Below are 23,053 nucleotides of genomic sequence, written 5' to 3'. Positions count from 1 at the left end.
GAGAACTAAATATTTGAAAACCATCGGCCTGAAGGACCTTTTAAGGTTTCTAGTAGCTGTAAGATTCTAGGTTTTAAAGTCTTGAGATAACAGAAAATCAAAAGGACTGGGAAGGCAGAATGATTTTTTATTTAACCTACCAAAGTAACAATTTAATGGATTCTAACCATCTTAGACATAAAAGGTAATAAGTGGAGATGCCTATAAGTTAAAATTTTGCAGTTTCTAAGTGGAAATGACAGTCTAAATGTCAAATCTAAAAACATGGTCTAAAGAACGCCACACCAAAGGTCACAGTTAGAAGGCAACACTCAGCTCTGGAGACAGTTACAAGCCAGAGAATATGTGATTCCACTGGTGTGTAGCCATCATGAAAAGGGAACTAAAACTGTTTGAAGCAAGAATGTATCAAAAGGGAACTCTAACCAGGCATGAAGAAAGTTTAAATGAAAAAAACACCTAGATCCTTTAGATCAGGTGTGGGGAACAGCAGGCCGTGAACTGTAAAAGGCCCACAAAATCATTTGGTCTGGTCCTGCCAAGGCATGAGGGGTGAATTAATTCAATGTTTGACCAAATATAGCAGGCTGATTTTTAAGTCGATAATTTTGTATAGCCTTCCAAGTAATGTTGTAAATATACAAATGGTGCTTGGCAGAAATAAGGTTCCCCACCCCTGCTTTAGATAAAAGAACGCATGTAATTATTCCAAATGCAAATTAATATACAACCAGTACATTCCATTTTGAGATTGTCATACTACTATTTACATAGAGTTATTTTAACATACCCAAGGCTTCTGCCAGGCCCCAAACCTTCTGTCCATAGATGTCGGTCTTGTTCCAAGCAAATGTGTAGACCAGATTAACTGCAGCAGGAAACCACTTGTGGGTGAGTCGCCCCTCCACAGCTACTGTGAGGTGTACTTTAACCATCCCCATGGGAATGGTTGAATGTGTCAGAAGGATCCGTAGCAGCGTTTTATAGCCAGGGGTGCGGCTGCTCAGATAACTCAGCCTCACAAAGCTGGAAGGAATGGGGATCTCCTCCTGTACAACCTGAAAGAAGAAAGCCAAATTGGTTCTGATCAGCACTCACAGGAAGACCAGAATACTGCATGCTTTCTTGGTTTAGAAACAGATAAAAGGAGAGAGGTTAAAGGGATCTGTGGGTATAAAGCCATGTGTTCTAGAATCTTTGTGAGGCTGTATGTCCATAGGATTTGAATTTCACACTGAATCTGCATAGAGACAAGCCATCCAACCAGAGAACTATTCTCTTTCCACCCCCCCTGCCAGGAATGACTGTGAAAAGTACAATTTCAGTTTTTCAACAGTTTTTTAAACACTGCTTAGTAGTAGTAGATCACACTGCTGAATGTCAAGCAATTCAGTGACATGGGTGCCATTAAGTGGTCTTTTTCTTATATATACCCATACACAAAATCTTGTTCAGTGTGTTAAGTCATATATCACAAAACTATTGCTGTGATCCTTATTCAGGGTACACTCTTTAAGAGGAAGGTCTCCAGAAGCAGGCCCAGCAAGTGATATTTTATGACAGAGATTATGGATTCCCTAGAATTAATCTTTACTGATGCCATCAAACTCGTCTTCTTTGGAGCTTTGGAATGACCCCAAGGCCAAATTTTTAATCAAATTTTGCTTACATATTTCTCTGTGTCTGGCTATACCAATAGCTCGGAAGTAGTTTTTCCAAGTTGGCATCTATGACTGAAAAGCAAATAACTCCCAATAGCTCCTCTGAAATTTTTCTATTAAATGTTGGTCCCAGAGTGAAAATACTGCTTGGCTTCTTTAATGAATTGCTGTGACTTACTTGTTTATTAGCACAGATGGAGTTAAACAACCAATAGTGGTCACTAAAACTAAAGTTTGCATTTTGTGACTTTCAACTTTCAAAATGCAGCCTATCCTATTTAACACATTTAAGGTGACATGCACAATGTGGATATTTCTGCGACCTCATTCATGTTTAGTTCAGAACCTTATCCCTCTTTCCTTTTCCCAAACTAGTACACATAGTTGAACACATATCTCACATTGTCCAACATTTCTGGCCATTACTTTCTTTTTTTTAAAAAAATATTTTTATTTATTTCAGAGAGGAAGGGAGAGGGAGAAAGAGATAGAAACATTAATGTTGAGAGAGAATCATTGATCGGCTGCCTCCTGCATTTCCCACATTGGGGATCGGCCTGAAACCTGGGCATATGCCCTGACTAGGAATCGAACTCTGACCTGGTTCATAGGTTGATGCTCAATCACTGAGCCACACAGCTGGGTGCCAATCCTTTCTTTGAGGGCACAAATTTCTTTTGTCTACTCAATGCCCAGTTTTATTTGCTCTACCGTTAGCTATTTGATACCATTGGCTCTGTCTTCTTAGATGGTGGCAGAAGCACAACAGAAGAGAATAGCATGCTACTTAGTACCTTAATATTTCATTTCCCTAAGAAAACATGCAATCCTAAATCAGTTTGAAAACTTTTGTTGCTGAAAGAGATCTATACTTCCTTATGACATCTGGAAGGGATTGGCATATCAGTCAAATATACTTACTAATACTGTCCTGTTTTTACTTCCTTTCTAAGATAAAACAATGAAACTAACAGGAGTGACAATTCTTTGGACTCCTTATCCCATACAACACTATTTTTTGTGAGTCTTTCTTAAGAGGTATCCTACAGGCACTGCTAATAGTTGGTGGGGATGTTGTGATGGAAGAAAAACCAATTAAACTCTGGAATGTCCATTTATTTCTTCTTGAGTATACTTTTTGAATTATGGATCTGTATGACTTGAGTTCATTTTGGTGGTTTCCATATTAACTATCTTTAAAATGTTTCTATAATATAGTGAGATAATTGTACTATGGATGTTTGAATGACTTAACATTGAAGTTAAAATATTAAGTGCTCAATGAAGAAAATTTTTTCAGAAATCCTAAAATATCAAGGTTCCTCTGATTATAAAGCTTGAACACTCAAAAAAGCTTTAAACATTAAAGCCCATAGCCTTGAAAACTACCCTCATGAACCACAGTTAAATAAGAGGAATTGTCAAGACTTCTAAGAACAACAACAATGGATGTAAACTTGACAATGAATGAAAACTAGAGTTTTAAAAGAGCTTTCATTTCAGAATCACAAATGGTCCCATCTTATTGATTATACTGTTATCATGATTAAGCCCTCTAGCTTTGTTACTTGGAGCACAGTGTTCATTAGGTCAAGGTTTGGGGTTTAATTCTCATGACAACTAGTTCATCTTGCTTTGTACCATGGCCACAGAGAGCACCCTATAGCCCTGGCAAGCACTTAGCAAATGTGTGCCAAGAAGATTATATTTGAAGGCTTCTTTTGACAAATGAAAGGCAGCACATTATAGTACTAGCAGGAGTACAGGAAAAAGACTCTAGCCATTATGCATTGTTGAGCACCCTAAAATGGTATGATTTTATACTTTCAAAGGCCAATGGACTCACCTGCAGCTCAGGAACAATAGTTCCCCTCTCTGGACAGGACCCTCCAAATGATGTGAGCGGTGAAGGAAGCACAATAGGGTTTGGGCTAACAAAGTTGGAGATATCGCAGGATGGTGGGTCTGATACAACTCTCCGCATGGTTACTTTGTCCACCACAATAAACTGATTCCAAGGCAACCAGAGTGTCCTCTTCTCAGACAGGAAAGGTGAGCGATCAAAGATTAAGGTGACAGAGATACCACCAATGGCTACAAGGTCAAAGCTGTGATGGAAAATTATAAGACAGTTTTAAGCAAACGAACAACCAAAATAAAGTTGAAAAATAGGTAATTTTACTGTACTTTCCTTCTTTTGGGACTCAATATATCCATTCATATTCTCTGTTATAAGTTCCCTCTAGCTCAGTATTCATGTCATGGATGACTACTTTTCACTGTCCAGTAGACTTCTGAGAAAAAATTTCCTATCACCAGTTGATATTCACCCTGAATTTGTAAGCCAATTTAATACTATCTTAAACAAAACTACTGCATCCATTTCTTCAAAGTCAAATGCGATATCACTGCTACCCTTTGTGCCAGAGATAACTGAAAGATGACCATTTCATATTCAGCAGCATCTAATGTATTATTCATTCTCAAAAAAATCAAAAAAAAGTAGGAGGCAAAGGTTAAATATCTTGTTCAGGATTACAAACATAGTGTCAGAAACCTGATGGTGTCTTTGAGATGGCATTTGGAGAAAGAAGCCAGCAGAAGAAAATTGTTCAGTGAAATTTGCTTGAACAATACCATGCCTGTACTCTGAAAATATGACTATCCCCATTGGTTCCTGATTCTACTTGAACTGTGTATTTAGGATTCCTGGTTCACTTTAGAAAGCCTCGTGGTCTTTTGTAAGACAGTCCGTAATGAATCCTGTCTATCTTCACTGACAACTCCCCTCATACCTCTGACAAAGCAAGACTGCCTCTCCTGCAAGCACATCCCTGACATGACTCTTGCATTGGAGCATAACAGATTCAAGTTTCAGTTTATTCTGTACTATGTGGTTCTCCCTTACTCCTCTTTAAAGTATAATGATAATGTGCTTGAAGGCATTCAAAAAGCATTAAATACTATGTAAAAGTAAGATAATAATAATTTTTTATCATTATATCTTAAAAATGGATAAAGGGCAATATGATGCTTCTTATTATTCAAAGCAACTTGAAGCCACATGAGAGAGATGTAATAATTCTCTGTATCGAAAAAGATCTTTCTGTAAAACACCTTTTCAATGATAAAATGCCCTGATAATCAGACTTAATTATGGAGAGCTCACCACTCCCTTCATATGACATTTATTATAGTTATCATAGCATTACTAACCATGTCTTATTGCAGAAATCTTCCAGATAAAGAAAAATGGACAGTAACAAAGAATGGCTAATACTGTATAGTTTATTGTTGCTTTTTCAGTCAAGTAGCTGTAATATTAAGGCAGTTTCCAAAAAGAGGATTTGAAGAACTGCATTAGCTATAGAAAATAATCTAGGTTTGAACTAAAAAAAGAAAACCCAAACCGCTTATGCTTATGGTTTAAGACAGAGAGGCTGAATTTATGATAATACAGGAGCAGTTTAAGGCAAGGATAGTGGGGAAAAGCCAAGATTACTTGTCAACAGACCTTTTTCCTTTAGTTCGCATTCTACATTGATTTAACTCTATGCCCTTGGGCAAGTTTATTTGCTTCACCCAAATCTTAGTTCTTAACTCTTTTAAACTGAAGTGCTTATTTATTTGAAAACAAACACAAGCAGCAACAACAAAAATACAAAATAAACTATCCGAGCAAGAACATATGTACCTGGGAATTATTCCCTACTTCTAGAAATATTAGCAGACAGGGCAGGCTTCTTGTTTTTCAGGAAGAATGTGATTTGGCTTCATCTGCACCTGGGTTCAAATCCCAGCTCTACCATGTTCACTTTGTGTCTTGGGCTAGTTATTTAACATCCATAAGTGTCAGTGTCCTCATTAGTAAAATGGGCTAACATGATCTATCACTCAGCTACTACTACAAATGAGTAAATGGCATAAAGACAAGAATTAAGCCCTAGCCAGTGTAGCTCAGTCATTTGGATTTAGTGGGTCCATGCACTGAAAGGCTACCAGTTTACCAGACAGAGCACATGCCTGGGTTGTGGGCTAGCTGATCAATATTTCTCTCTTTCTCCCTCTCCCTCTCTCTTTCTCTCCATCTAAAAAGTAAGAAATCTTAAAAAAAAAAAAAAAAAGACAAGAGTCAAACATATATAAGAGAATCAGAGGGAACCTTCCCTTCATCTTATGAAGTCCTCTAAAGTTTTTGAGACCTTTAATGCTTCTCAAGAATCACCTATTTGGCTTGTCGCTAGCTAAAATATTTATAGTTTTCTTCAACACTTAACTGAGCACCTGCTCTCTAAGTTGAAGGTGGTAAATCATAGAAGATAAAAGTCAGATTACTTGGGTTCAACTTTTGGTCTCTACCTTATTAGCTGTGTTAATTTGAATAAGTCTTCTCATCTGCAAATAGAGAGAATGATAATAATGATTCCTAACTCATAAATTTGTTGTGAGGATGAAACATTGACATTCTTGAAAATGCCTGGTATAGAGTACATACTCATACTATTTGTTTTTCTTTCAGAATTGCCTTTTTTCCTTTTCTGACACTTTGATGCCTCCCAATCTGCATTATCTATTCTTACTTTTAGAGGGTTGTGTATCCACTCCTATCCTTCCCTCTGCTTTTTATACATCACTTTGGTCTCATGATCTAGACTATTTTTGGTTCTCTAGGGAAAGTTGTCAATTTGTATAAGTGGCTGATAATGGGGTGACTATTTCCATATCCCACATAACATATTTGCATTTAGTGGGGATTCTGAGAGAGTCAATAGCTTAACCAAAAGAAGTGATCTTTTTGTTGGGAACTACAGGCATAGTAGCCAACCAGTGAAATTGAGAATTGGAGACAGAGGCTCTTGCATATCTGATCTTATCTTATCTTGCATGTCACACTCTGACCTAATAGGTATCTAAATGCTAATCTCAGCCTTTCTATAATCCTTTTGCCCTCAGGTCTAGTTTCCTTATGATATGCTGCTTCTTAAATGTACTTACTCCATCTGAGGTAGCAATAAGCACAGACATATAAATGGAAACTCTCATCATACTGTCACTTTATGTCCAAGAGATGACAATGGGACAGTCTGGTTGGCATTTGGGGAACATATTTTGAATACTGACACCCTTTGTGGAGCCTGAGGGAAGAGTTATTGCCTGAGGGGACTTTGGCTAGTAGCTGTCATCTACATAAACTTACAGTGAGCTCAGGGAAAAGGGTCTTGGCATTTTATTTAAAACTGAAAACACAAAAAATGTCCCTCTTTAATATTTTTTTATAAACTGGAAACAAATGGTTAGGCTTTTTAGACAACAAGTTTCTTTTATGTTCTCTTGTGAATATCAAACAATTCACTGAAAACTTTGTACACAGGCTAAAAAAAACACCTGAAGGCCCATCAGTTCTTCATGAGAAGTCAAATGTCCCGGAGGGCATAGTCTTTTTAAAAGCAATAATCTGTTTCTCATTTTCTGGAACATGGTGGAACATGCTGGTGAGGGAGAGGTCAGTTTTGAGTACCAGCTACTGGTGAGTGAACTAGTGAAATTCCATCATTCAATCTAACAGGGAGAAGGATCCATTTGAGTTACTAATGAGCCGATTATGGAATATTCGAAAGGAAATTCAGTTTATATTGCTCACATATACAGACATAAGCAATGTGTGTGTGTGTGTGTGTGTGTGTGTGTGTGTGTGTGTGTATGTGTGTGTATACTAGTGACCTGGTGCATGGATTCATGCACATTGAAAGGAAATTAATTAGAAGGTAGCCAGTGAGGTAGGACTGGGTGAGAAGGGCCGGACATGCCCTGGAGCCAACCTCCCGTGATCCTTCCCTGGCATTTGCGAAGTGAGGAGGGACCCTCCAGCAAGTGGGGTCCTTCAGCCTGACTTGTGGGGATTGGGCTAAAACTGGTTCTTCGACATCCCCTAAAGGGAACTTTGCAAAGTTGTTGTCATACAGGGTGTGGAAAGCAAATGAAAGTGTGCAGTAAACCAGATTTGGGACCACCAGTTCCCCAGCAATAACATAACCCACAGCCAAAGGTGGAATTGTGAAGCCCCTCAAGGAATCGGGCTCCCTTTTCTCTGGTTTCGGGGTGGGTCACCTGAGAACTGCTGCTGCCAAGTCACTGCAGCTTGGCAGCTCCTGCACTGTCTTCCCCCTGGTGGTCAGTGTGCATCATAGTGACTGGTAGGATGCTTGGACACTTAGCATATTAGCTTTTTATATATACTAGAGGCCAGGGGTCCCTAAGCCCGGCCTACACTCTCCTTTTCTGGGAACCCTCGGGGATGTCTGACTGCCAGTTTAGGCTCAATCTCACAATCCAGGACCACTGGCTCCTAACCACTTGCTTGCCTGCCTGCCTGATTGCCCCTAACCATTTTGTCTTCCTGCTTGATCGCTCCTAACCCCTCTGCCTACCTGCCTGATCACCTCTAACTACCTCTGCTTGCCTGCATGCCTGCCTACCTGATGCCCTAACTGCTCCCCTGCTGGCCTGATCACCCCTAACTGCTCTCTGCTGCTAGCCTGATCACCCACAACCACCTCTGCCTTGGCCCTGCCACTGTGGCTTTGTCCAGAAGGACGTCTGGAAGCACATCTGAAAGACGTCAGGTCTTTCTGGTCTAATTAGCATATTACCCTTTTATTAATATAGACTAGAGGCCCAGTGCATGAAATTTGTGCACTGGGGGGAGGGGGAGGTCCCCTCAGCCCAGCCTGCACCCTCTTGCAGTCTGGGACTCCTTGCTCCTTACTGCTTGCCTGCTCTCTGCTCCTTATCACTTGGCTCACTGTTTTTAGTGCTGCCACAAAGGAGGGAGAGGCTCCCGCCACCACTGCTGTGTTCACCAGACATGAGCCTGGCTTCTGGCTGAGCAGTGCTCCTCCCCTAGGAGCACACTGATCACCAGGGGGCAGCTCTTGCATTGAGTGCATGCCCCCTGGTGGTCAGTGCACATCATAGTGACTGGTCATTCTGGTCCATTCTGGTCATTCTGCATTAACAATTGCTTAAGCTTTTATTTTATATATATATACACTAGAGGCCCGGTGTATGAAAATTCCTGCATCGGAGGGGGCGGGGGGGGGGAGTCCTCAGTCCAGCATGCCCCCTCTCACAATCCAGGAGTTCTCAGGGGTTGGAGGTGACTCAATGATCAGGGGAAGGCTATCACACCTCTGCTGCTGCCACTGTCAGCAGTGCAAGCCTTGGCTGGCCCTGCACCTCAGGTCAGCCCTGGGTGGCTGGGCAGCTGACATCGGAGGCTTGCCTGCACCTCAGGCATTGGCTGGGCAGCCTTCATCCAAGGCTTGCCTGAACCTTGGGCTGGCTCTGGTAGCTGAGGGGCTGAGGGGACTGAGGAACTTGAGGCAGGCGCATGCAGAGTGGCCAGACCCGCTTGCCTCCCCGGTGGGGCTGAGGGGACTGGGCACCATCATCTTGTGGCTGTGGACACCACCATCTTTGAGGGCATGGCAGTCAATTAGCATATTTCCTCCTTATTGGCTGTGGGCTCTGCCATATTTGAGACAGCATGAGGGTCAATTAGCATATCACCTCTTTATTCATATACTAGAGGCCTGATGCATGAAATTCATGCATTGGGGGGAGGGGCCTCAGCCCAACTTGCACCCTCTCCAATCTGGGACCCCTTAAATATTGGACCTAAACTGGCAGTTGGACAGCCCTCTTACAATCCAGGACCTCTGGCTCCTAACTGCTCACCTGCCTGCCTGCCCTAACCATTCTGCATGCCTGTCTGACCCCCCTAACTGCTCTCCCCTGCTGGCCTGATCCCTCTAACTGCCCTTCCCTGCTGGTCTGGTCACCCCTAACCGCCTCTGCTTCGGCCCCCACAACCATGGTTTTGTCCGGAAGGACATCTGGATGGTGGTCGGGAAGACGTCTGGTCTAATTAGCATATTACCTTTTTATTAGTATAGATATATATGTATGTATGTATATATATTTTTTTCTCATACTACCTGAATCCAGAGTAGCTCTGCTGAACTTGTTATAATGAGTAGATGGCTAGTTAATAATATTATAATTTATATAAAAATCCTTAGTTGTTTTCTTATATAAGTTAAAACTTTTCCTTATTATCTTCTTTAATTTTTATAAGCATTCTCTTGACAAGCAGTTGAAAACTAAATTCAGCTAGCCCAAGTTGAACAATTAACAATTCCAGAGTGGTTTGGAATTGATTGTAGGTTCTTGAAATGAGATAGTTTCTCACACTGTAATAAAGCTCTAAGCCAACTGGCCTCTTTATGAAGTGGCTTGTTATGAGTATGACATTTTAAGAGTTGCCACCTGGAGACTACGGCACCTCAAAGCCATTATTACAATGTTCCTAAGCATCATAAATAGATACCTTTGGACACATGGGTATATTGATGCAAATATTCTAAATAAATGTCTGTATAAACAGTAGCAACAAAAATGTTTTTGTGAGAAAATCCATTTCCAGGAGGAAAAGATTTTCCCTAGTGGTCATGCTTCCCATGTCTCAGAGAATCTTGAGAAGTCCTTAGAGAGCAGCTTAAGGTTAAATCACTACGGTTATATAGACATCAAAGGTAACTGGTTAGGCTGACCATGGTTGTCAACCAGTTTCAGTCACTAGTAAAATAGGCAGTCTAGGAAGGACACATTTTTAAGAAAGTCTTAGTGTCATTGAATTCGATACTTTTGGGAGAAACATTTTGGACACGTTCATTTCTAAAATATTTTGAGGCTGTCATGGAAGAACAGTCCAAACCATCCATGGCTTTCTCTTTACTACCTGCTTCGCCTCACTGAATGTTGAAGCTAGCTTTCTAAATGGAATTAGGTGAAGGCTAGAAAACTTTCCAATGGTCAGGGTTTCAAGAAGACTTGGAGTATGAGTACAGGGTTAGAAGAGAAATTTTGTTTGATTTAGGTGGGGAATAGAGGAGATAAATATCACTAATGACTTTTCAAGATACAGCCAGAAGAAAAATGGGCTTACAAGCATTATACCCCTGAGGCCTGGTTTCACTCATATTTAGAAGTCCATATTTGCCCCCCCCCCCACTCTCCCCCACTGATCAAAAGTAATATTGACCTACCTTCCATCTTGCCGGCTGATGGTAAACCCATAATCACTGTGGTGTAAGAAACTAACATTCACCCCTACTAGAGGGGTTCCATCTACAGCCACCACTTGGCCTCGAATCACACAAGAACGCCTGTAATGCAAAATCAAAGACAAATATAAAAGCACGTTGAAATGAGAGCCTAGAAGCCAAGTTGAAGAATTTTGGAAAACGCAGTCAGTTATAACAAAGAAAAAAATTTCACCAATCAGTAGTAACTACTAACAACATGTTGGGGAGGGTGTTTGTAGCATTTTTACCCACCAAAATTGGGATTATACTTGGTCTAGTTCTGTATACAGATATTTTTAAGTTAACAGTATATTATTCACACTGGTTAATGTAATAAGAAATTACTTAATATACCAGTAACTTTTTGTTATTATATAATATAAAAATAGCCTTAAATTAATATTCCTTAACTTGTTTAAGCCATTCCCTATTTTAGGACATTTTGTTGTTTCTTGATTTTTTTTTTCTGCATTGAATTTCTTATTATTTCCTTGAGAGGCAGTCTTAGCTGTGGGAGGATATTTTTCTGTTATTAAAATTAATTATATTATTTAACATATAATACATTGTAGATATGACTGAAATCCCTGTTGACCTCCTCCATCTTAGTTCCTGCTCTTCTCCCCAGAAGTAATCAGCAGTGTCACTTTGTTATGTATATTTTTCTATTCATTTACATACACAGGCGTGAACATTTTTAAGGCTCTTGGTACATATTGCCAATTGCTTTACTGGAATAACAATTTTCTATAATAACTAAGCAGACTTAGTTGGGTGAATTTTAAGAGTTCAAGTCTGCAAAAGAGATATGGTCTCTGATTATAGTACCCTATTTCTCTTGCCTAATTGACATAAAATATTTCAGGTGGTTTTTCCTTTAAACAAATGAGTTTCATCCTTACCCAAGAATGGGATTCTATTAAACTAGTTCTTAAACTAGGAATGTCACCAAGGGTCACAGTCCACTAAAATAAGTATACTTTCAGCTCTAGCTTGGCCAACAAGTTGTAACAAATTTCAGTATCTTGGTAGTTAGGAGGGCCAAGGGGCAAATCCCAACAAATATCTTTTACTGCTCTGCTGTTTTTTTGGGGTAGCAGGGGATGGCAGGGAGTTTTTCACTGGAGTTCAATCCTAGTCTTGGCAGCTGAGCACTAGTATGTACATTTTTCTAGCTGGAGCTGGTAGGGTTAAGGAAGTCAGGGCAAGCTCAATGGTTTTTCCTGGTATCAATATCAGATTTTTCACCAAGTGGGATGGATACAGGGTATCCAGGGAAGCTAAATCTTGGTTTAAAATGAGCCATGTTGCCCTGACCAGTGTGGTTCAGTGGATTGGAGCCTTCTCCCATAGACCTGGGGGCGGTGGGTTCAATTCCAGGTCAGGGCATATCCCCCGGGTTGTTTTGTGGGTTCCACCACTGTTGGGGCACTTGTAGGAGGAATTGATTTCTCTCTCTCTCTCTCTCTCTCTCTCTCTCTCTCTCTCTCTCTCTCTCTCTCTCTCTCTCTCCCTGCCAAGATCAATAAAAAAGGTCACATATTATTTGGGCAAATATAGCTTTTGAAAGTAACCATAATTTTATCCTGGCATTAGACATTATTTGAAAAGAATCAGCAATTCAAGGCCATGTTTCTAAAGACTCATGGCCAAAAAGATCATTTGCATAAGAGAAAAAAAATCTGAAAAACCAGCCAAAGTTTGTTTTATATGCTATAGCTAATAAACTTCACTAGTAAAGCCCATTGCAATCAGAGGAATTGGATATGTTATACTGATAGGATTTATCCTGATTACCTAAGGCCTTCCCACAACACAAACTACACACCATTAAGTATTACACAAGATAAGCTAGTATATTTGTTGCTATTAGTGTTTTTGTATATTGAGCTCATAGACCAAAATTCCTAGTTCTGATTTAGATCAGTGGCTTTCTGTCCAATGAGCTGTCCATTTAATGAATTCTTTATGTCATGGTTCTGAATGGCATGGTAATGGCATATTGACACTTGCTTTGCCTTGTTTGATTCCCTCAGTGTCTTTTGGGAAGATTTTGAAATACCATTTGTTCTAATAGAGAGGACAGTTGAAAGTCATTGAATTCTGGATTTTGAACTAATCCTGAGAGATCTGGTCCCATTTCTAAGTTCTATGTAACAAGAAATGAAAATAAAAGGAGGATTCTAGTTACAGACAGTAACATTTTGGTCTTTACAAAGCAAAATTTGACAAGTTGGGTATAAATGAAGTATAAATAAGCTGAGAAAATCCCCTGCAAAGTATATAGGAATTAGAGCAAGAGGGGCTGAGAAGAGACTGTATGTAAATGAGGCCAAACCAGTTGAAAATCAGTTAAACATTGCTTCCCGAGCCCTAAGTGCTAATGGCTTTTTGGGGGGTGTGGTGGGATGTAATTGTGAACTTGCTAAGGCTCTACCAGTTAACAAGATGGCCTTTGCAACAATAATGCATACCTAGGTCATCATTGATTCCCTATTGGGAAGACAATTCTACCCTTGCTCATTTTATTTGTTCACATTAATCTAGACATTGTGTCTTCCCACAGCTGTATTAGGCTTGATTATTTTTGTTTTTTATTTTGTCAAGCCTAGTAGGCATTATTTGCTCATATGTTATGACAGACACAGACCTCTTTTCTTTGCTGCTCTTTTATTTTCTATACAGTTTATATTTATGAAGGACCAGGCTGGTGAGTGAGAGTCTCATAAAAGTCATCATTAGTCTGTGCATTTCTCTTGTATCCTCTCTCCCTTCATTCAGTATCTCATTCTGAGTAGACTTGTCTTTAGACTCTTCTGCTCTTTAGTATTCATCATATTTTATGAAGCACACAGATTTGTGTGATAACAACTCATCAAAGTCATCATTATTCAAGACATTGTCTATCTGTTCTTCTTCTCATTCATTTCTCTCTTCATCAGTCATAAATAATGTGCAGACTTATCTTTTAACTCCCTTACTTTTTTATTCCTCATATATTATGATCCACACCAACTCACAGAATATGATAAAGCCCCATAAAAACTTATTATTTTACATTTATCAGCATTGAATTCTCTTTGTAATGTACTAGATTTTAAATGTTTTAAGATTCTCTGTATCTTGCTGCATTTGCTCCCATTATTTACACACTCAATGTCATCAATTTTTCACAAGAATAACTCTTAGCTCCTTTTATTTCTTGATTACTAGTACTTACCACAATCTTTGACCAACATCAGTCATTCTGTGTCAGTGTAATTTATCTAAATTTTGGGACAGTATTAAACTATTCTTTTTACATTTTCAGTAATCTTGATTGGCACTGCATGTAGAAACCTGGGGAAAATTCTTCTCAGGCAAACTCTCCATTTCAAACAGAAAGCTTGAGTCCACTTGCTTCCCCAGGCTACTCCAGCCTCAGCTGACCCTTAGAGAACCTTCATACATATTCTTGGCAAGTATGGTGTATTGTACCACTTGTTAGCTCAACTGCCATTTTGTGAACTCCCAGCTTCTGAACTCAATTTTCTTCAGAATTGTGGATCTGCTTTATTTTTCCCAATTCACACAGCCACTAAAATATAATACTCCATTTATATATTCTGTTCAGATTATGCTTCTCATATCCAAGGCAGCTTGTATAATTCATCTTTTCCTAGGTTAGATCCTTGCTGAAGTACTGAAGTGTACATGGTGGGGGGCCTGGCTTGGGTAGTATCACAATCCTGCTTTCTGTGCTATTCATCATTACCATTGTAGCAAATCTCTGTCACCTCTCCCAGAGAGTCTCTGTCTTTCATCTCTCTTGGGGAAATATCTTGAGCTCTTAAAGTTTTGCCACATCAAGCTAGCCTCAACATGAGTCTGAATCCTTCAAGGAAATGTTGCTATTCTGAAACTTTTTCAATTAAATAATACACAGGACTCTACTGGAATTTTCAAACCAGATGATAGAAGCTACTGTCTGTGCTGTCATGGAGGGCGCCCTGCACATGTATACTGCAGGTAAGTGCTCAGTGTAACTGTCTTTTTTGTTGGTGTGTGTATGCTAGCATACTCTGAATGATATTCCATCTTTGCCTGGGGTTTTCCTTTTTTGATTCAGACATGGGTGAGATGCTTTGTTTTCCTAGAAGCTTTATAAAGAAGAAATTCCCCCTGCTGTTGTGGGTTACAATATGTGAACTTGAACTTAGATGGACATGCAAAATGTGACTTTAAAAACATGTATGGGGGGAAATCACCCTTCACAAGTGTCTCTTTTCCTATTCTCTGGAGAATACAAGATGCTGCCAAACTGTCTACTTGCTGTCATTATGCTAAAGCAACAACCCATAGGAATTGCTTCTCCCTTTACTGAAACACTGAATCCTCTTGGTGTTTGGAGCTTGGTATGAAGAATAGGGCATCATGGAAAATGCAAGTCAGACTACACTTTACTGAGAGCCTTATTTAAACTAACAAGCTGCTTGTTAGACAGTTCTGATGCAAAAGGTCTAATTTATTTTGCATTTGCTATTTTCATAGAATAGTCAAATTATTCTCAGTCTTCAATAAACTTTTGGTCCCATTCTCCTCTTCCCTTATTTGTTGTCTTTTGTCTTCCTTTGTCAAATTTCCAATATTCACTCAGCACCTCACACAAAAACATTAACCTCAAGCACAAAAGTTGAGTTGAAAAACAAGGCTGAAAACTAAATTGCTGAAAGAAGATGTAATTTACTGCATTGTGTTTCTGATTAAAATCTTTCTAAAGGAAGTGAGGCTCAGGGCTGGGAAAGTTATAGCTATTTAATTTTGTTGCTAACATGAGCATAAGCAACTTTTGAAGGGTAACATTTAAAATTGAGGACCTGGCCAGCACGGGATCTAGCATCTGGCAGGCAGGTTATGTGGTTTTCTCCATGGGGACAGATGAACTCCTTTCCACAGGTGACAGCTCGGGTCAAGAGTTAGCAATGAGAACTGGGCTGGGAGAGAAGATGTGAATCTTCTGCTCACTAGTGTTGGAATTCTGCCCTGTAAATTCCTCTATGAGCTGTAAGTTGGTTCAAGTCTCCAAGGAAGAGAAACCTGTTGCAGAGGGGGTGTGGTTTGATGGTTCTCCTGACATCTGCTGGCTTCTTAGAGCCAGAGTTGTAGATTGTGCTATTTGACTAAAGCATTGCTGCTTCAGATCCCTATTAGAATGCAAATACCTGAGTGGTTGGGGCAAAGGGCTTACGCTGTCCTCTTATCCCCTGCCAAAATGTGATGAATCAAGACTCTTCTCTTGAATGTAATTTTGGGATTGTGGTGCTGGTCCTCAGTCCTTCCTGGTTATCTTTCTCTCATATGGACCATTGGTTCTCAAACTTGGTCCTGCACCAGATCACCTGGAAGGCTTGATAAAACAGACTCCTGTCCCAACCCAGTGTTTTTAAAATTTGGAACCACTGCTTTAGGGAAAGCAAGACATAATTAGTCAATTCAAATGTATGAACTGAGGAGGGAGGTAGGGGACATAAACTATATAAAGGTAGACAAGTCACCAACTGGTTCACAGTCTTACCATTGTACAACCTGTGGAGAATGACTTTTTAACTCTTCATACACACTCTGGGAAATGGCTTACAAAATTAGTTTGGAGAGTCATGTTGAAACTGTCATGACAAAGTGGCAGTTTGATTAAAAGATGAACTGTAGGGTCTGTTCAAATCTGGTGATTATAAAATGGAAAAATGTTTTAACCTGATTTGTCTGTCCCAAATAAGTGTCAATTTCTTCCCCACCCATATTATTCTCATTAGATAGTGCTCATATCCATGTTTTGCACTTGGCATAGCCTGTCCTTGGTAAGAGTTTCTTCCCTATTAGATAGTCTATGGCAAGGACTGTGTGATTTTCCTCTCTGCATCCTTCCCAGTGTCTGGTGTACACACTGTATGACATTATAAGATACTTGCGACCTACCCTCACAGTACTGCTTCAAGGGTTTCAGAGACTACTCTGAGAATCCTGTGTGACATATGCCTTACAGTTCAGTTATTAGAAGTCAGCATTCTCGGTTGTGTATTATGAATTTCTCATCATAAGAGTTTTGTTTGATAAATGACTACTTCAGGGAATTAAATAGTACCACTGTGACTCAGAGAAATAAATGAACAATACTCCTCAAATGCTTAATTTATGAACACTAATACCATTATTCTTTTATATATTACCATATAATGACAATTTTAAATTTCATAATTTATATACATTTGAGGGTTCTCACATTTGAGGGGCTTCCACACAACAGATACTGGTATTTTGACATACGCTACCTAAGCTATTACTGCACCATGAAAACATTTCAAGTTATAGCATAAACCGGTTTTCAATGTTCTGAAAATGCGAATGCAGTGAATGTTCTTATGCAAACCCAATAAAATCTCATTAGTTTTTACTTAAATAGAGCAGGCTGATTTAATCCTACTCAGTCGGTCACTAGTCCAAATAAATAATACCTACTAAATGGGTAACATTAAAAGCAGCTGGGAGCATTACCCATCAACATTCTAGAGCTCTGGGACAGGTGGTGCTATTGAAAATGCAGATAGCTTTTTAAGCAGAATTATTTTCCTCATGGCTAGTGATGTTTCAAGTAAAACAAAATGGGGGCACTCACCCTGAGGTAGGGTGGCTATTTTCCCATCTGCCCTGGTAATTGCTTGTCAAAAGTAAGCTTGCTTTGGATGTCTGAGATCCCCTAAGTAATGGGAAAAAGATCAAGTGTTTTGAAGCAATAAGAAAACTGACGACACAGTCACATTTTCAGGACTAAGTGCCAGTTTGTTTCATTTGGACACATGTTTATTTTTGTCCAGAATTTGAATCCTGAAATATTTGTCCTATAAGCTTTGCAACTCTTAAACAGTCTCAGGTTTTTTGGTTCTTTCTTTTTTTAATTTGTTTTGTTTTTGCCTGTTTTACACATTACTCACATGGTTTATCTTTGTAATCAGCCTTATGGGGATTTATTAGCCTCATTAACCTTTCCTGTCACTTCTGTGTGAATCTGCCTTCCAATAATGGGATAGTCATTAAATGTAGGGAAAGTCTGTGCTGTTGGCTGTAGTCTGGCCATGGGTGACTGTTTCCTTCACAGAGGAAAAAAGGTGGCCTAGCTCTGTCCACACGGCTTCTTGCTCTGGCTTGCTAGTAGTAATTGTTGTGACTTTTTCTAAGTCATGGAATTGTTCTTGCTGTCATCTGTGCCTTATGGAAAGTTCTTCCCTGTCTTATCCTCAGTCACCTTACAAAGATGCCATAACAAAAAAGTTACCCAATAAAAAGATTGCCTTTTGAACTCACTTTTTAAATTATATTCAATTATGTACTCTGATAATTATTAAGTATATATAATATATATGTATACATTTGTGTAAAAGTTTATTAGCCACTTATGAGTCAGGTGCTATGCCAGGCAATTTCTGTATCTTATTTCATTTAATATCAACCTGATCCTGAGTAGGTACAACTATTAGCCCTGTTTTAAAAATGAGGAACAGATTCAGAGAAGTTAAAAAATTGATCAAGATAACACAGCTAAGTAGTTGGTGGAGTGGTGGAGGGCTTTTGTGGTGACTTGGAACCTAAGGGGCCTGACCTGTAAATAGATCTTTCTTAAGATGTGAAAAATGTGGCCACAAATGAAAAGACAGTGCCCACCTACAAAGATGGTGCTATCCAGAGGACATAATTTCCTGTAGACATTTACAATTGTTGAGCATTTTCTATTTGCCGGGTGTGTAGTGGAGGGAGATGAGTTACAACTCAGTCTTTCTCCTCAAACATGAATTAATTCTGCGCTCTCTAGGAATGCATTTAGATGATAGAACCAGCTAGAGACACTGCAAGCAAACAATATGGCTAAGAAGTAGGTGGTCAGGATTTGAGTCTTTGGTATTTTAAACCTAAATGAGCAGTAAGATTGATAAAATATTAGACAATATTTGTTCACACTGAGATAATCTGTAGATAGCTACCTGTATTACCCATCACAATTATTAGGCATCTCAGAATAGCTGAGTTTCAAAATTTCACAAATAAGCACTTGAACAGCTTTTGAAGATTTGTGCTCTGATTTTTTTTTATTCTTTGCTTAAGAGCATCTGCAAAGAACTTACTGAAGTTGCACATTCTTTCTTTTTGGTACCTTTAGGTATTGACCGATGATTTCAGGAGCTAGTCAGCACTATAAATCTTAGAACCTTCAGCACTTTGTAATTTTTCAAATGTGTCTTGAACATGTGCTTCCTGAACTTTAGCATTAGACAAAACAATTGTCTGAAAATCAGGAGATCCCATCTTCACACATGTAACACCTTTCATATAAATGAGATCAAAGTGCTTTATGAGCAAGTAGCAACCATCTCATTTCCCACTTAGGATAACAACTGCAGAAATGAAAAGCAAAGGCAGTTACTCAGGCAAAGCAGCATGGAGAGACAACTAGAATCACAAGGAAACATGGCTGAGCCAAGTCCCACTTGGATTCATTTTCTGAATGTGGACAGGTCATATGCAGTGCATCCCTTTAGAAAGAAAGGTGAACATAAGATAGATTTATGGATACTGATGCCTTAGACCACATGTGTCAAACACAAGGCCCGCGGGCCAAATCCGTCCCGCCAGGCCTTGCAATGTGGCCCACACCGCGCTGTCATCACTGCACTCTGCTGCGTTTCCATCACAATGACAGTTTATGACTGTTCAGTAAACCATTCGGCCCGCGATTTAGGCTGGATTTTAGATTTTGGCCCCTTCTCTGATTGAGTTCGACACCCCTACCTTAGACAGAGCTTCCCCAAGGCTTTACTTTATTCTATGTATTTAGCAATTGTTGCAGCGTGTGTTTATTAATTCATCGTTATGTACCTGATATAGTGTATTCCACATTCCTAGATGAAAACTATACAAAAATCTACCATAGGCAAATAGTCTTGGAGATCCTTAACTAATGGATTTAGGAAAAAGTTAAACACAAGCATACAGATTCACATTTGTACCTCAGCAAAATTACAAAGATTATGTTATAGACCTTTTGGGGGTTACCTGTACACAGATGAAACTGGTAGTTCCATGAATGCTTGAATACTGTAATAACATTATGTTTCCTTATAAATTTATAAAATGTAAGCTTTTATTACCTCTTCTCTTTCATCATTCCAAATCAGTAAGTGGTTTCTATATATCTGACATCTTTAGGTTTCACACTGATTGATGAAGGACTGCTAGTTTTCTTTTTCTTTTTATGACTAACAGTCTAGGATTGTTGCTGATTTCTCTTTTTAGAGGCTGCTCAGTTTGTCTGAGGTATTCAGGTTTTTTCAATCCAGTTCTGGAAGACATGGACCCCATCCATTTACCAGTAAAATCTAGTACAGTAATCAACACGTAGTAATTCCTTGAAAGATTTGCCTCACCTTCCATTTCACACAATGCCATGGTGTCTTAATTCAGGGAGCACCTAAAAGTCACTGCCAGGCTGTAGCTTGTGTGACAATCTATTGCATAAGGGTCCAAGTGACAGTCATGCCAAGATCATCTAACATCTCGATTGAATGATATGAGGTTTCTGCTCTAGTGTCACCTCCCAGAGATGTTTGCCTAGACCACTCTGTCTAAAATGGTCATTCTTTGTCCCTAAGTGTGTGTATATAGATATTTAAATTGATTTTAGATAGAGGGGAAGGGAGGGTGATAGAGAGATAGAAACAATGAGAGAAAGAAACCTCAATCAGTTTCTTCCTGAAAGCCAACCTCTACTGGAGATCGAGCCTGCAACCCAGACATGTGTCCTGGTCAGGAATCTAAATGTGTCCTTCTGGTTCATGGGTTGACACTCAACCACTGGGCCACAATGGTTGAAGTGTTCTTTATCTCACTTGACAGAACTACCTGACATTTGCCTTTTTCATTATCGTCAGTCTTCCTCAGTAGACTATATGGGGAAGGCACTTTGTCAACTGAAGCCCAGAGCCTAGGGCAGTGCCTATCACTGAATGAATAAATGAACCAAGTAAACACTAGAATGTTCATAAATCTCAAAAGTGAAAAGATCAGTCTTATCCAATGTGCATTATCTTGATAGAAACTGTCAGGTCTATCATTATAAATGATGCCAAAGCAATGTTAGTAGAATTTTTTTTTCCATTGTGGTAAATGGGATTTCTTAAAAAAATGATTGTGGTTTTATTTTTTCCCTTCGAATTCATCTGTTTAATAATAATAAAAAACATTTTAAATTGTAGAAAAAAATTATGTATAGCCACAAATGTCAAAGGGTGAAACTTCTTGCAAACAGTTATGCTCCTCACTGTCTAAATAAGCTTTGTATTTTTTTGAAAGTCATCAATAGTCTTGTGTGTGTCAAGTTTAGCAGCACTCCATGCTCACCTGAGTCAATTAGTCCTATCTCTGAGTTACTGCTGAGAACGTGCAGGTCAGTCTCACTTCTGTAATTGTTCAATGACTTTGTCTCATTTGCTGGAATACTTCTTGTCTGACAGTCATTTAGGTTGCCTGACTGCCTTCATCAGAGCAGTTGAACTTGAGACCCTTTAGCTCACATGTGTCAAACACAAGGCCCGCGGGCCAAATCCGTCCCGCCAGGCCTTGCAATGTGGCCCGCACCGTGCTGTCATCACTGCACTCCGCTGCGTTTCCATCACAATGACAGTTTATGACTGTTCAGTAAACCATTCGGCCCGCAATTTAGGCTGGATTTTAGATTTTGGCCCCTTCTCTGATTGAGTTCGACACCCCTACTTTAGCTGATTAACTCTAAGTTCCCTTAGAAAGCTGATGCTCCATAATTCACAGAATTTATTACAATTTGTAATTAATTTTGTTATTTATGTATTTACTTGATGTTTTGACTCTCCTCGATTAGATGTAAGGGGAGTTCTGTGAATATGGGGACTCTGTTTCTTTGGTTTACCCCCACCTGCACAGTTCCTGGCACAAAATGGGTACTTAAGAATTATTTGTTGAATAAATGAGTGAATACATATCCTCATCACTTTATAAAAAATGAGTTGATATCAGGATATTATATTACATTAGAGGCCCAGTGCATGAAATTCATGCATGGGGGTGTGGGTCCCTCAGCCCAGCCTGCACCCTCTCCAATCTGGGACCCCTCGAAGGATTGGGCCTAAACGGGCAATAGGACATCCCTCTCACAATCCAGGATTGCTGGTTCCTAACTGCTCGCCTGCCTACCTTCCTGATTGCCTCTAACCGCTTCTGCCTACCAGCCTGATCACCCCTAACCACTCCCCTGCCAGCCTGATTGATGCCTAACTGCTCCCTTGCCAGCCTATTTGCCCCTAACTACCCTTCCCTGCAGGCCAGGTCACCCCCAACTTCCCTCCTCTGCTGGCCTGGTCACCCCTAACTGCCCTCCCCTGCAGGTTTGATTGCCCCCAACTGCTCTCCCTTCTAGGCCTGGTCCCTCCCAACTGCCCTCCCCTGCTGACCATCTTGTGGTGTCCATCTTGTGTCCACATGGGCGCAGCCATCTTTGACCACATGGGGGCAGCCATCTTGTGTGTTGGAGTAATGGTCAATTTGCATATTACTCTTTTATTAGATAGGATAGAGGCCTGGTGCACAGGTGAGGGCCAGCTGGTTTGCCCTGAAGGGTGTCCTGGATCAGGGTGGGGGTTCCCTTGGGGCATGGGACAGCCTGGGCAAGGGGCCTGTGGTGGTTTGTAGGCCGGCCACACCCCCTAGCGACCCAAGTGGAGGCCCTGATATCTGAGATTCATTTATCTTCTATAATTGATACTTTGTAGCCTTGAGCGGAGGCCAAGGCAGGCCAGGGCTGCAGAAGTTTGGCTTCCTCCATCCCTGGGGGAAACTCAAGCCTCCTGTTCTCTTCAGCTCCATGGCTGCCACCATTTTTGTTGGGATATTTATCTTCTATAATTGAAACTTTGTAGCCTTGAGTGGAGGCCAGGGCCAGCCAGGGTGTGTGGAAAGCTTGGCTTCCTCCATTTCCAGGCAAACCCCAGCCCCCTGCTTGCTCCAAGGCCCCAGCCATCGTGGTTGGGTTAATTTGCCTACTCATTCCTGATTGGCTGGTGGGTGTGGCTTGTGGGTGAAGTAGAGTGGTGGTTAATTTGCTTACTCTTTTATTAGATAGGATTAGGAGTAGCATAGGACTTTGATATCTCTTTTAGAGGGAGTTAAACTCCTTGGTTACTCTGAAAA

General features: G+C 40.0%; 1 protein-coding gene across 1 annotated transcript in view; it reads right to left on the bottom strand.

The window, feature by feature from the left end:
* TENM1 (teneurin transmembrane protein 1) overlaps positions 1-23,053 on the bottom strand; it is a 938,436-nt gene that overhangs the window by 140,584 nt on the left and 774,799 nt on the right. Inside the window, exons 19-21 of the mRNA XM_036443384.2 lie at positions 10,769-10,888; positions 3,508-3,769; positions 791-1,058 (exon numbers count right to left, since the gene is read on the bottom strand). Coding sequence (XP_036299277.1) covers positions 791-1,058; positions 3,508-3,769; positions 10,769-10,888 — 650 coding nt within the window. The remainder of the gene's footprint in view (positions 1-790; positions 1,059-3,507; positions 3,770-10,768; positions 10,889-23,053) is intronic.

The sequence above is a fragment of the Pipistrellus kuhlii genome, unplaced genomic scaffold (assembly GCF_014108245.1).
Source record: "Pipistrellus kuhlii isolate mPipKuh1 unplaced genomic scaffold, mPipKuh1.p scaffold_m20_p_19, whole genome shotgun sequence".
NCBI lineage: Eukaryota > Metazoa > Chordata > Mammalia > Chiroptera > Vespertilionidae > Pipistrellus > Pipistrellus kuhlii.
The sequence above is the reverse complement of the archived record's forward strand: the minus strand, read 5'-3'. Positions and strand labels throughout refer to the sequence as shown.